The sequence below is a fragment of the Mus pahari genome, chromosome 3 (assembly GCF_900095145.1).
Source record: "Mus pahari chromosome 3, PAHARI_EIJ_v1.1, whole genome shotgun sequence".
Taxonomy (NCBI): domain Eukaryota; kingdom Metazoa; phylum Chordata; class Mammalia; order Rodentia; family Muridae; genus Mus; species Mus pahari.
Genome location: NC_034592.1, coordinates 67,873,231 through 67,886,909, shown reverse-complemented (window position 1 = coordinate 67,886,909; position 13,679 = coordinate 67,873,231). Strand labels below are relative to the sequence as shown.

The window sequence follows — 13,679 nt, the reverse complement described above, 5'->3', positions numbered from 1 at the left end:
AGAGAGAGAGAGAGAGAGAGAGAGAGAGAGAGAGAGAGAGAGAGAGAGAGAAACATGTATTATGTAGGTTTTGTTTCTATAGAGAATCCAAAGGAATATAAATTCTCACATGAAATGATCATCCTATGTTGATTTTCTTGGGTCAATATAAAAATTTCTATACACTCTTCTGTTTCTTTAATAGAATTACATTTAATCCCTATTAACTGAACTGACAGCAAAATTCTATGAATTACATGACTCTGTTCCTTTCTTTCTTTCTTTCTTTCTTTCTTTCTTTCTTTCTTTCTTTCTTTCTTTCTTTCTTTCTTTCTTCTTTCCTTCCTTCCTTCATTTCCTTCTCTCTTTCTTCCTTCATTCCTTTTATACTTTCTTGCTTCATTTCTTTCTTTTCTACCTTCCTTCCTTCATTTTTTAGTATTTAAAGAGAAAGTTTTCATTACCTGTTCTTTAACCTTGATGCTCTGTCACTACCAGTGTTTGACTGTGATTCTAAGAGGGGAGCTACCCACATTCTCAGTTGTTAGGTTATTCTTTTGGCAAAGACATAGCTTCTAAACTAAGAACATAAGGAATTGAAATTTTTCAACCCCTCATGTCATAATTTAAATGTAGACAATGAAATTAATTATTTAATTTGAAAATAAAAAGCCAGAATTGAGAGTTTTTTTTATATGTAGTTGATTAACATATTTCTAGTTTCTAGTTGTATACCTCTACAGTTCTTTTCAGCTCTATTTCTCCTCAAATAATATTTAAGGTTTTCTTTAAAAGACTTATATTTCACTATTATTGTATTATTAACAGTTAAGTTTTCTAAATGTTAGGACCTTGATTTGAATTTAGGAGAGCTGTTTTTATCAAAAACTGTTTCAGTGGCTTTTTAAAATCTAAGTATGCTTTTGTACCTTTTAAAGAAGTAACAGCCTCAAAGAATCAGCATCTCCATTTCCTAAATCAATTTAGCATTCTTGAAATGCCCTGTACAGCACGATCTATTAGAATGTTAGCAAATACATTTTATTTCCGAGGTGGTAGTCTAGTGGGTGTTATCAGACTTCAAGGTGTAATTTCCTTCTAGTCATTATTTAATCAATGGCATTATGCTGAGTGATCCTGTAGAAGTCTTTTTTATTTTTTTTTTTTTATTTTTCACATTTCGCTTCTCATTACTATCATGAGTGTGTATCACTTGGACTTTTCTCCTGGCAGCTTTAAAAGCATCTAATCTCTTAATGGCATATCAGATCTGAACAATATCTTTCCCCAAGGCCTCTCATTCTTTAGATTCCATTAACTCAAGGTTCTCTTTGTGGATAAAAACCTCATTCTAATTCTAATATAAAAGTCTTGGCAATCAGTGTGTGTTCTGTCTAAAACTGATTTTCCAACTATTGAGTTCATTTTCTTAAGTGCTGGATCAGAAGTGTCTACTGCATTGTAAGTGCTTATGAATGCTTATCAAATTGAATTGGCACAGGATGGCTGTGATTAACTTACTCTTACAATAGGAGGCTTTGAAAATTTGCTAACAAAAATCTGGATAAGATCTTTAGTAGCAGAGTGAGAGCAATAGAAACTTGATTGTAAGAGACATGGACATGATTATTTTCAAAAGACATGTGCCACTTGAATGAGCAGAAAATGAAGGATGATTGATTTATGGCTCAACTTTATAAATATATATTATGCATCTATTAACAAAAATGTTAAAAAATAAAATAAAATTTCATATTCTTGGACTGTAGTGTCACTTTAAATAAAAGAACATATTAATATTGCACAACATAATAACATAGCTATATATATTGAAGTATATAAAATTATAAACAATGTCTTTTACTTCATATGCCAAACAATATTTCATTTTAATTTTCAATTAAAAAATATTTGATTATTTATTTGTGTGCTATAATTTTTAGTCATTATGAAGAGTACTTGAAAGTCAAGCTTAAAGACTGAGATGTATTTTACAACAGAAACAAAAGTTATCTTCTATTTTATATTAATTCCACATAATCATAGTAAGTACTTTATCTCAGATGTTTACAATAACTTTGAACATTCAGCGGAAATCAATATATCAGATAACACTGATGAAATCAACCTGAAAATCTTATAGATATTATTTTTAAAATTTAGTTACACAATACCAGGTGGTCTGCTCTGAATCCAATTATACAGAAGCAACACTAAACAAACACAGCAGGATTTTCCCTCGGAGACCTAACATTCCATTTGGCTGGCCAGCCACAGGGCAAGAAAACTGTTCTCAGGAAGGTCCATTCAGCATATGAGATACTGAGGAGATGGGAGGAATAGTAATCACCATCGGATGAAACAATGCTTCCCCTCCCAGAAGCCTCACTGTCGGCACAGCCACTCATGTAGCTGGAACCGTGAAGCTGTAACAAACTCACCTGCTTTTCTGAGTTACTCAGAAAAACATCCTTTATACTTTTCTATGTTTTACCAATTGTCCTTTTTCCTCCTTTCAGATACCTGCCCAAAGCATGGTCATGCTTTCTTGCACACTCTGGGCTTCCACATTATTCCTCTATGAAGTTAATCCATATTCTTTCTACCATATGACCACTTAAAAAACACATTCTTTTTTTTTCATACTCTCCTCTGTCTTCCTCTTCCACGAAGCCGCCTAGATTTATAGCTTGGCTGGCCAGAGTTAATTGTTATCGTGTTTTCTTCACAGTCCACTCTTAAATTCTTTCATTACAAAACAAGAACAAACAATAAAAACAAAAAAGTAAACTCCCAAAAGAAGACCCCAGATTCACTGATAAAATGTAGTACTCCAACTTAGGGCTCCTCAAAATTTTTGTTAAGAGTCTATATCAAATTTTATAATATTTATACTTCTAAACCTTCTATACTTCTTAAAATATTACCAAAAGTTTATCAAACTGGCTAATGATAATAAATAACTTTTCTTCTCTAGAGTAACAAAATTGATGTAAGCTTAGAGATTTTTGTCTAAAAGCTATTTAGTAATGGTGAATGCCTTTACCCACAGAAAGATCTTACGAGCCAAAGAGAAATCTACAACTGAAATAATCTTCAAGCCCATATTATTTTTTTTAATTTTTTTATTATTATTTTCTTTATTTACATTTCAAATGCTATCCCGAAAGTTCCCTATACCCCCTCCCGCCCCCGTTTCCCTACCCACCCACTCCCACTACTTGGCCCAGGTGTTCTCTTGTGCTGGGTCATATAAAGTTTGCAAGACCAAGGGTCCTCTCTTCCCAGTGATGGCCGATTAGGCCATCTTCTGCTACATATGCAGCTAGAGACACAAGTTCGGGGGTACTGGTTAGTTCATATTGTTGTTCCACCTACAGGGTTGCAGCCCCCTTCAGCTCCTTGGGTACTTTCTCTAGCTCCTCCATTGGGGTCAAGCCCATATTATAAAAATGATATTTATTTGTATTACAACATAAATGAATTCCAAATACAAAAAAATAATTTTACATGTATATATCCATGTAATATATGTAATATTTATATATATTTACAAAATCATCTAGTCTGTGGCATTAGTATTTCATGTAGCATTATTGGTTTTCTATTTGTAAATATATATAATTAGTTGAGCTATGTTTAGGGGATTGTCTGGTGTTACTAAGTGATATTGTTCATCTAAGTGATACACATATGTACAGTTAAAAATAAGTACGCATAGCATAACATATTACTAACTAAGCTTGAGTAAACGTTATATAGACTCTTATTGTACTCATTAAAAACTGATGCAATTTAGAAACTTTTAAAGATCTAGTTACTGTCACAGTGTGAACTTTAAAACAAAAAAATAATAATAATTAATTAGCAGCAAAACACTCATGAATAAAATATGTGAAGTGTGAATAAATACTATTTGTTAAGTTATAGATATGAAAATACACTTCATTTTCTTACTTTCTACAAAATTGGTCACCTTGCTGACCTGAATTAGCCTCACCAGAGAAAAGATAGATACTAGTCAGGATAAATAGTATTCAATCTCATGTGTGGATACAACTTTTTAAATAAATGATAAGTGTTTTAAAATTTCCTACTTAGTCTCTTACTCCAGTCTATAACATTCTTAGTTGCTGGTAAAGACACTTAAAATCCTTTGCATGCTAAGATCATCCACTGCCCCCACTATCCTTGAAAAATACCAAGTTTTCTAATAACCCATACAGTTGAGTTTTGAAGCCTAAACTTAACATGTCTTAAGACACATTTTCCATTGTTTAGGATTCATTAGCCCACTTCAGGTGGCCCAAATTTTGTTTCATACCAGTTATCAACAGTTTAATTGACACCTGAGTCAACTCTTGCCCTCCTCCATGATCATTGATCCTGGGAATCTCTCTTTATCAATTTTTAACTCCTATTGATTTCAAATTTTCAAATTTTCTTTCTGCTGAATCACACTGGAGGGTAAAGAGAATGCTTCAGGTGAATGGATGGAATATTTAAGTAGAATATTTAAATATTTTTAATATGGAAGTTTTAAATAGTAGGTTAGTGTACTAACAAATCTTATTCCTTCAATATACTCTTGTATGAAACCAATTTGGCCTCGAGTGAGTTTCAAATCTGCAGAGAGTAAAGTAGACCCAGAGAATTCTTTTTCAGGATTCCACATTTCTCCATGGTCTCCCAATACCTCTCTTCTACTTAGCCTTTTTCCTGCAGAAGAAATATCATACATGGTAATCATTCCATTTTCTATGCTTTGCTTTTCATTCCCTTTGGATGGCTTTTTAAAACTTGTCTTAGATCTATAAGAATGTTTTTTTTTTTGTTTCCCTATATCTTCTTGATCACTGAAGAACATAGGTATCGTTAGAAGTAATGAAAGCAGTAACCTTTCTTTTAACCTCCACATTCTTTATAATCCTGGCCTTACACTGCAATCATCTGGGCAGCTTCAAAATAGAGAACCTGGAAAATATGGTGTGTGTGTGTGTGTGTGTGTGTGTGTGTGTGTGTGTGTGCATTTGTGTGTGTGTGTGTGTGTGCATTTTTTTTGTGTGTGTGCGTGTGTGTGTGTGTGTGTGTGTGTGTGTGTGTAATTTCTCATATGATTTTGTTTTTTTTTGTTTCTCCTTTGGCTTTTCAAGACTGGCTTTCTCAGCGAAGCCCCAGCTGAGCTGGAATTTGCTTTCCACACTAGGATAAAAGGAGTGTGCCAGGACCAGTCAGCTCTTTCTGATGTTTCTAAAGATTCTAAACTTAAATGACAATTCATTTTCTTTGTTCTAAGTCATGTTTACAACTTATAGAGAATATAAATACAGACATATTCATTTCTATAAATGTCAGGAGCATCATAATATATTCTGAGATGAACCTTATTTAAATAATGGAACAATTCCATTTGGAAGGAATTAACGGCAGTTAAAATTCTGATATCCAAGAATTTACTGGTACCAAAGCCACACATAATGAGAATGTTAGACTTACACAATTATATTATTCAGAATCAATTTTCTTCTGAGTAAGTTGGATTTTATTAATGATAGTTCCCAGAAAGTTTCTCAATTTCTTCAAAACAAAACTATAAGTAACTCTACACAGGAAAGGCAAAAAGCAGGTGCATAAATTACTTTTCAAAGTAGATAAATATATTTGCTAACTTATGAATATTAGCAAAGTATAACAAAATATGCAATTTCAAAGGTAATGCCAACAAAACTAGTAAAGTAATATGAAAAAGCATCATTTAGATGGCCAAGAGAGTATAAATTATTTGTAGTATAAGCCTAATAACTGAGTTTTATTTGAGGTCTGAACTACTGGATCTGGGCCTATCCCTAAACCTGTACATGGGATATGTTTTTCTAGCTGAGCTGCCTGGACAGAACTCAGTGGGAGAGGTAGCACCTAGCCTTACAGAGACATGAAGCACCAGGGTTGGAGATACCCTGCTCAGAGGAGAAGGGGCTGGGGGATTGTGGGGGGGGTGACCATGAGTGGGCAGTGAGCAGCATGTAAAGTGAATAAATTTTTTAAAAGCATCCAAATGCTGCACTATACATGTGTAATCCCAGCATCCCAGTGCTATAAGAGGCAGAGAGAAGAATCATCTGCAGGTTTTCCCTAGGAAGAGCACACAATTGGTTGTCCAGTGCAACGTTGTTCCTGAAAACATACATAAAAGTGGCATTATGTGAATTGAAAAGACTTTATTAGGAATATATATGTATATAGATGGAGATATACTTGAGAGGCTTTGGAGCAAAGAAGAGAGAGAAACTTTGTATTTAGTTATAACATCAAAAGTGAAATGAAATGAATATAGTAATATAATATTTAAACAAAAGAGTAATATTACATTGATTCACATCATACACACATGGAAAATATTGGAAATAATTTTACCATATATCTACATGCTATTTTTCAATTCACCATGAATTTTATATGCTGGCACACAGATATTAAGAAATAATTTCTTTCTCAAGTGTCACTGAAGAGCAGTTTAAATCATTTAGAAATACTAAAACTTGTAAATAAAGCTCTTCTCTCTTCAGAGCCTTAGAATTCTCTGCAGGAATAATACCTCCTAATAACCTGGCCTGACCTTGACTTCCTCCTGGGAAGAACAAAGCTGCAAGCTGCAGGTCTCTGAGTCTTGCCTTGCTAAGGTGAAGGTCACTTCGATGCCTTTTGGGAGGTATTTCAGCCGCCACTAAAGCAAAAAATCAAGATGTTTGAGGGACTCTAGGACTAAAGCAATCATTCCCTGTTCTATCTCTCCATCGCATCAATGTGACAAATTTCTTACAGTGAAAATAACTCTGAATTGCCAATAGGTCGACACGGGAGTGGGCAGACTCAGTGGGACTTGACTTGAACAGCAGATGAATAGGTTGAATTGCTTAGAGGAAAATTTGTTCTTCTCGCCTGATGCAGAGTGTTTGATCTTTTATTTTTATCGCAGAAAATAAAATGTAGAAGGATAGTACACTACTGAAAACCATTGTATTCACATTTTATATGGAGGAATCACTTAAAATATGAAATAAAGTATCAAGTACAGTACTTAGTGGTAATTGCTGATTATGGACTATAATTGATATCCTTGAATTCGTAAAATTCATATCTAAACAGATTAATGAAATAAATCCTTCTAGGCCATAGCATATAGAAGGAATAATAGAACCCTAGGAGAACTAAGATGAAAAGACTCGTCCGTATCAGCAGTTGGTAACAGAGTAAGTGTGAGGTACATATATAACTAAGCTCCTCCTCATGCATTTGTTACATATATATGTTATTGTTCATAAATACATGAACAATATGTTATGTATACATAAGTATTTTCCTCATCAATACATATAAATATACTAAGATAATATGAATTTTTCAAAATTTGATAAGCCTTGATCTATATTTGGGTCAATATATAACTAGCAAAAAACATAAAGTTTACTAAGATATTGCTGTTAGACTTTCATTTTTAGCAATATCTTAAACTGTTTCTTTTTAGTTAATACATATAATCATATTATTTGTTAAAAGGTCAGTTTGTTATATTTGTTATTATTTGTTATAATAATCACAGCACATGATTATGGGTACACAGTGAGAGTGACAATGTATTGGAATATATACCAGTCTTTAAAAGAACTCTATGATTTCTTATATCAAGCGAATTCCTATGTTCTAAAAATATTAACTTTTATTCTGTTGTAATATCACAAGACTTCAATCCCAGAAGCTATGGAAATAAGTTTGATGGACCTGTCCGATTTCAAGACCAGCATGGTATACATAGTGAGGTCTGGGACAGCTAGGGCTATGTAGAGAAACTCAGTCTCCTGCCTCACAATATAAACCTATAAAAAACAATAAAATAAAAGCTATTATATGTTGGAGCCTCCCAGACCTGCAGCCACTGCTCTTTACCACCTGGGGTGATCTCTGCCAGGCTGGTTCTTTGTTTATATCTGCCACTGTTCCCCCATCGCCTGGGGGGGGGGGGGTGGGCAGACTCTACTCCCTGCTGCTAGGCACCTAGATTCTACAGAGACAGCATTCCTGAAGATCTGCCTACCTGTTTGCATCTGGACTGCCCCAAGATTGGGGCTGGGGGAAGGGTTTTCCCATGCCATATAAACCCGGGACTTCATTAAACATTTGGGCTTTGATCAGGAAATCTTGAAAAAAAGCCTGGTTATTTCTCTTCTCATCTTTTCCCTTTCAACCCAGCCCTGCCTTTCAGGATGAACCAGGATCGGAGTGTGACTGACGGCAGACAAAACTCTCAGGCAGAAACACACAGCTATTATAGAAATGCAGCTCAAAAAATAATGGTTTGTAATCAATCTATCATTTTCCTGCCACAAATTAAATTTTCTCTTTGTTGATAGACTCCTGTGAGTCTTTGTGCTCCTATCTGCCAGATGAGATTCTGCAACTGTTAGTAAGGAATCACCCTGTGGATCCTCCCATAACCTCAGGCAGTGGAGAAGGAGAAGAGAACAAGACTGCATCCAGGGAGACAATGCTTCCAGGGATAGCACAGGGCTTTGTACAGGATAGCCATGAGAAGCCCACAGGAGTAAGATCAAGAAACAGGCAGGAAACTGGAATGCAGACATTAGTCCTTTGGGACATTAAGGCATCAGAGAAAGATCTGTATGCTGTCAACTGATTCAAACGGGATCACTTGCAGCTTTGCATAGGTCTGGAGCATGTCATAACCCATCACTACAACACAGTACAAGTCTCTTTGTTTTAGACTTCTGCATGAGCTAGCTATGAACTAGTCCCTCATCAGCCTTGTTGACATACATAAGATCTATACCAACTATCTCTTTGTCTCAGGTTATCACAGCTACTCACAGATGATTGGCTACGATTGAATTCTAATGACTAGTTCTTCCAACAGACAGAGAATTAACCCTAAAGAGGTGGACATGGACTGTATCCCACCAGCTTCAGGGTTCCCATGCATCTTTGATACTGTTTAGATATTTGTGACTCTGAGACTCAAGGACAGAAGAATCTACTATCTGTCCTACTGATCAAAGAAAATTCTTCACAAAATCTATCTCATATCTAGACAGTGCAATATGGAGCAAGATTGATTTTATAAGAAAATAGGGTGGTAAGCACAGGGCATTGTATTGGCACTCAGTGCTATTTGACCACAGCTTTAGGATGGAGCTTCCAGTACAAATTTTGTGGGAAAGGTGGGAAAACCCTCCCCATTCCATTAGCATTTGTGCAGTGGTCATGTGTCTCCACTCTTCCCACCATTATGCCTCCTAATACATTATGGGACTTTTATCTGATCCAGTGTTCCAATGGGCTCCAGAAACTGATATGAAGTGATAGTCCTTTTGGCCCAAGTGGCAACAGGTATGATATAAGAGTTGGGGGCAGGTCTTTCCAGAGTTTATCTTTTCAGTACTATTATGAAATAAATCCTGTACTGAAGACCTCAGGCCAATAATTGTGTAAAGAACACAATATAACATTACTACAGGAAATGGGCTATGGGGGTAGTTTCCCCTTATTAGATTCTTCCCAATCTCATAAAGAATAGCATCCAATTGTGTATTGGAATCATATTTGACCTTTCATTGTCTTCTAGAATGAACTACAATAACAGATTAATAGCACAATTGTGGAAAATTTGAACTTAAATGATTCTGTACCAAAATAGGGACATGATTCAGGCTAAAAGAAGAAATCATGGTGCTTGGAATTTTTGGAAGGGCAGGCAAAAAGAAAATCAGATTGTAAAGAGAGGAATAAATACCAAATCACTGAATGCTGAGATGATTTTTCCATCCTACCCAGAAGGAAGATTATTCAGGAAATAATGACCACTTCAACAGGGAAAGACTCAGTAGCAGCAGTCACAGAGAAATAATTTTGAAATATCATTAAGATAATGATTTTAAAGAAATTAGTTGAAATGGAAAATAAATAGAAATAATCAGAATTTTATCAGAGAAATTTCAAGTGATAAACATAATTTTTTAAAATTATGTAAATTCTAGAGCTGAAAATGTAATAAATAAAATAATAAACTGTAATTTGAAGGCATAGTAGCATGTTACATTGATCAGAACATGTTTATAGCCTGGCTATTTGAAAGCATGAGGAGAAAAAAATAACAACGAATGAATAGAGATTACAAGATCTTTAGGATGATTTTAAGACTATCATGTTATATGAATTGAAGAATGACTTAGGAATGCTGAAGGAACAGAAAGATTAGATTATGGAACCTAATCAAATAGCTATTTCCATGTTCTCTACACTTTAACTGTCTGATTGCCCATAATATACATTTCTCGTGGGCCTTTAATTTGTGAAATCCACAAGTCATCTTTCTTAGTTCTTGAACAGACTTAACCATGGAGGAACATTTATATTTTCAATATTAAGTTCAGATATTGTCAGATAGTAGATATTTTACGTTTTGTTTGTAGTATTCCAACTTCAAGTTCTTAGAAGAAAAAATTCACAAAAATTTCCACCGGCAATCTGTGCCTTTCTTTACACTACTTAATACATCTATTGGCCTGATATCTTTGTTGAGCAATGAGGATCACTCTCTAGGAAGACACTGTTATTGCTAAGCCATTGTCTCCCAACAAAGTAATATAGTGATAGCATAGATTTAAATGCTTCCAGATACCTTATCATTATCTAACGTTTTGCTCATAAAGAGAACTATCAATGCTCATTTTGAACTAATAAACCATGGCTATGATGTTTAACAGCAATTATGGCATTTGATGATCCATATGTGTGTAAGGTGAAAATAGTATTTATTATGTGGTTCTGCAATTCATTAAATGACAAGTCAAATCCATTCTGATTTCTCTTAAGTTACATGGGGTAGAGTGTGTGTGTGTGTGTGTGTGTGTGTGTCTGTCTGTCTATCTGTCTGCCTTGTGTGGAAACTATTTTCAATAAAAGAAAATTAGACAAAAATAGTAATTCTTTATACTCACTAAGGACTGATATATATATATATATATATATATATATATATATATTTTAACTGGTCTTTGCATTTTATATTGTGTTTTTTTTTTCTTTATTGATATTGTATGCTTCATTCTGTAAGAAAATTGACAGAAATTTTAGGATAAGTTAGATGTCTGAATGTCACAAGGATTCTTTAGTTGTCATAGCCTGAGAATCCAGTGTCCTGCCTTTGGTTTTGTGTGTTTGTTTGTTTGTTTTATTAAATGAGATTTATAAATTTTTATAGAATAAATAGTGTGCTAAATTCATGAGTCTAGGGAACAGGAATGTTCATAGGCTTACATTAGTGACCTTGCACTTTTGAACAAAATTATTATTGATTTTTTTTCCTATATTGTAAAAATAGAGAAAGACGATATGTAGTCTCAAAATAATATATGTACATCCATGAATGTGAAATAACTGGTCCTTTTTAAAATGAAAATTATAACACGTTAAAATGTTAAGTATATAAGACTAACTAAATGAGTGTCACATCAAAAATAAATAAATAAATAAATAAATAAATAAATGAATAGATAAATAAATAAATATAACATTACCAGACAAATTCCCAAAACCATGAAATCATATGATTGGTTTGTGTGTCATAATATTCAAATTAGGCAGTTTATATGTAAGTAAATTCATTCTGATGTAAGAAGAGGGATTGTTCTATCTAAACTGTTGCCTTTGCTTGTGGAATCAGGGATTGACTACACAACAGGGGGAAGAAATAAATCACAGACAGATCCTTAAGCTAAACATGCATTAATTAGTCATGTGTGTAATTGAAAAGTTACTTTCCTCCTACTGTAGCTTTTCTGAGCATACTTAGTCAATATGAAAGACTGGAATATTGACAGTAAAATACAGTGCATATAATTGTCTTATTAGCACTTAATGAGATAATTTGCCCCTACTTTTTCCTTTTCTGTTGGATAATTCAGCCTATTTTAACCCAATATTAATGGAAAATTGGTGGAAGTTCATGTGTTCAAACATATTTCTTTTATCATTACCAAAACTAAATCTCAGTGATTATTGTGGGTGATGTTTGACAAATAAAATATATAAAAACTTATGATAAACCTGACATTCCATTGTTAGAGAAACAACAAATAATGTTGTCATGGTAAACATGAGGCTCTTTAGAAAATAAAATCAATGTTCACTTCTTAGTCACTAATTTAAATTTATCTTTAGAGAACTTATCAAACAATAAATAATGGATTTATCATTGATATTAGTATAAAATACAAGTAATTGAACAGGCATACAAAAATCATGTACATATTTAATCAAGAACCCTAAGGCATATTTCCCATGATTTTTCAGGGCAGTTTAAGTCTATAACACTTTTGCTAAGAAAACAATCATGATCTCTAGAAGATTTTTGTTAGTGGTATAAGGATTCATTTTCCAGTACATGTAACTTATTGTTAAGCAATGAAAGATCATATATGTAAAAGTTTACTTATGTTAAATGACTATAGTTTTGAACATTTTTTAAAAAATGTTGTATATTTGAGAAAACTTAGAAGATCATTATTTTCTTCAGGTTATTTGCTTTTAAAACAAATGTGAAAAATATAAGAGATTAATTTGTGACTTGATTTTCAATATTAGACATTTCTTTCTAAAATTGAATTTTGACCTTTAAACTTGATTCATCACCACAGAATTACACCTCTATGATTATAAATTTGATGAAAGCAAAATAAAACTTTTAATATGATCTTAACAATTCAGTCCATGGCAATTGCTTTAAAATGTTTACTTTTGATTTATTTTTCTTACCTGTTTGTGGGCATGGTCATATGAGTTAATGTGATTGTCAAATTCCTGATGCTTATAATACTGCTTGTCACAAAGTTCACAGTAAAAATTTGCCTTCAGATCCTCCAGAGCTTTGGTAATAGTGTTCTCCTTTTCAGCATAGTCCTGAAACATAACATTTCACGGAAACATACAATGAGCTTTCCCTTGAGTTTACTTTGCCCCAATTGTTGTCAACTTTAATATAACAATTAGATCTAGAAAAAGGACAAAAGACAAATTAAAAAAAAATCAGCAAAACAAGTTTGGAAACATGAGTCAAAAAAATTCACAGATGAAGCCAATATAAATAATAATAATAAAAAAAACAGCAGAAGTACAAGAAAGAAAGTAAATCATATAGAAAGAGGCATTAACTGAACATAGACACAGTCTTTGCCAACGCTAAAATTCAGCTTCCAATAGTAGTTTGGTTCTGCTGTAGTTTTCTTATTCTTAGCCACTATAAAATCCTCTTTGGTAAACATCTGAAATGTGGCCTTAAGAAGAGATATGTACTGCCAAATATATATACAAATGGGATATTTTCTTTCTCTTCATATATATTTACATAAGTATATTGTTAATTTAAACTTCGTTTATTTTGTCATTTAATTGTTTCATTATAAATTTTACTGACATTTTAAAAAATTGAATTTTTGCATCTTAAGGTATTTTTCTGTAAATTATTTAAGTTCTTCATCTAAAGTGACAAGAAGAAAGAAAGAAAGAAAGAAAGAAAGAAAGAAAGAAAGAAAGAAAGAAAGAAAGAAAGAAAGAAAGAAAGAGAAGGGGAGAAGAGAAGAGAAAAGGAAAGGAAAGGAAAGGAAAGGAAAGGAAAAAGGAAAGGAAAG

The 13,679-nt window shown here is 33.2% G+C and overlaps 1 protein-coding gene across 1 annotated transcript in view; it reads right to left on the bottom strand.

Moving 5' to 3' along the window:
• Positions 1–13,679, bottom strand: part of Znf804a (zinc finger protein 804A) — a 207,919-nt gene that overhangs the window by 11,933 nt on the left and 182,307 nt on the right. The window contains exon 2 of the mRNA XM_021194198.1: positions 12,808–12,951. Within this exon, the coding sequence (XP_021049857.1) occupies positions 12,808–12,951 (144 nt within the window). The remainder of the gene's footprint in view (positions 1–12,807; positions 12,952–13,679) is intronic.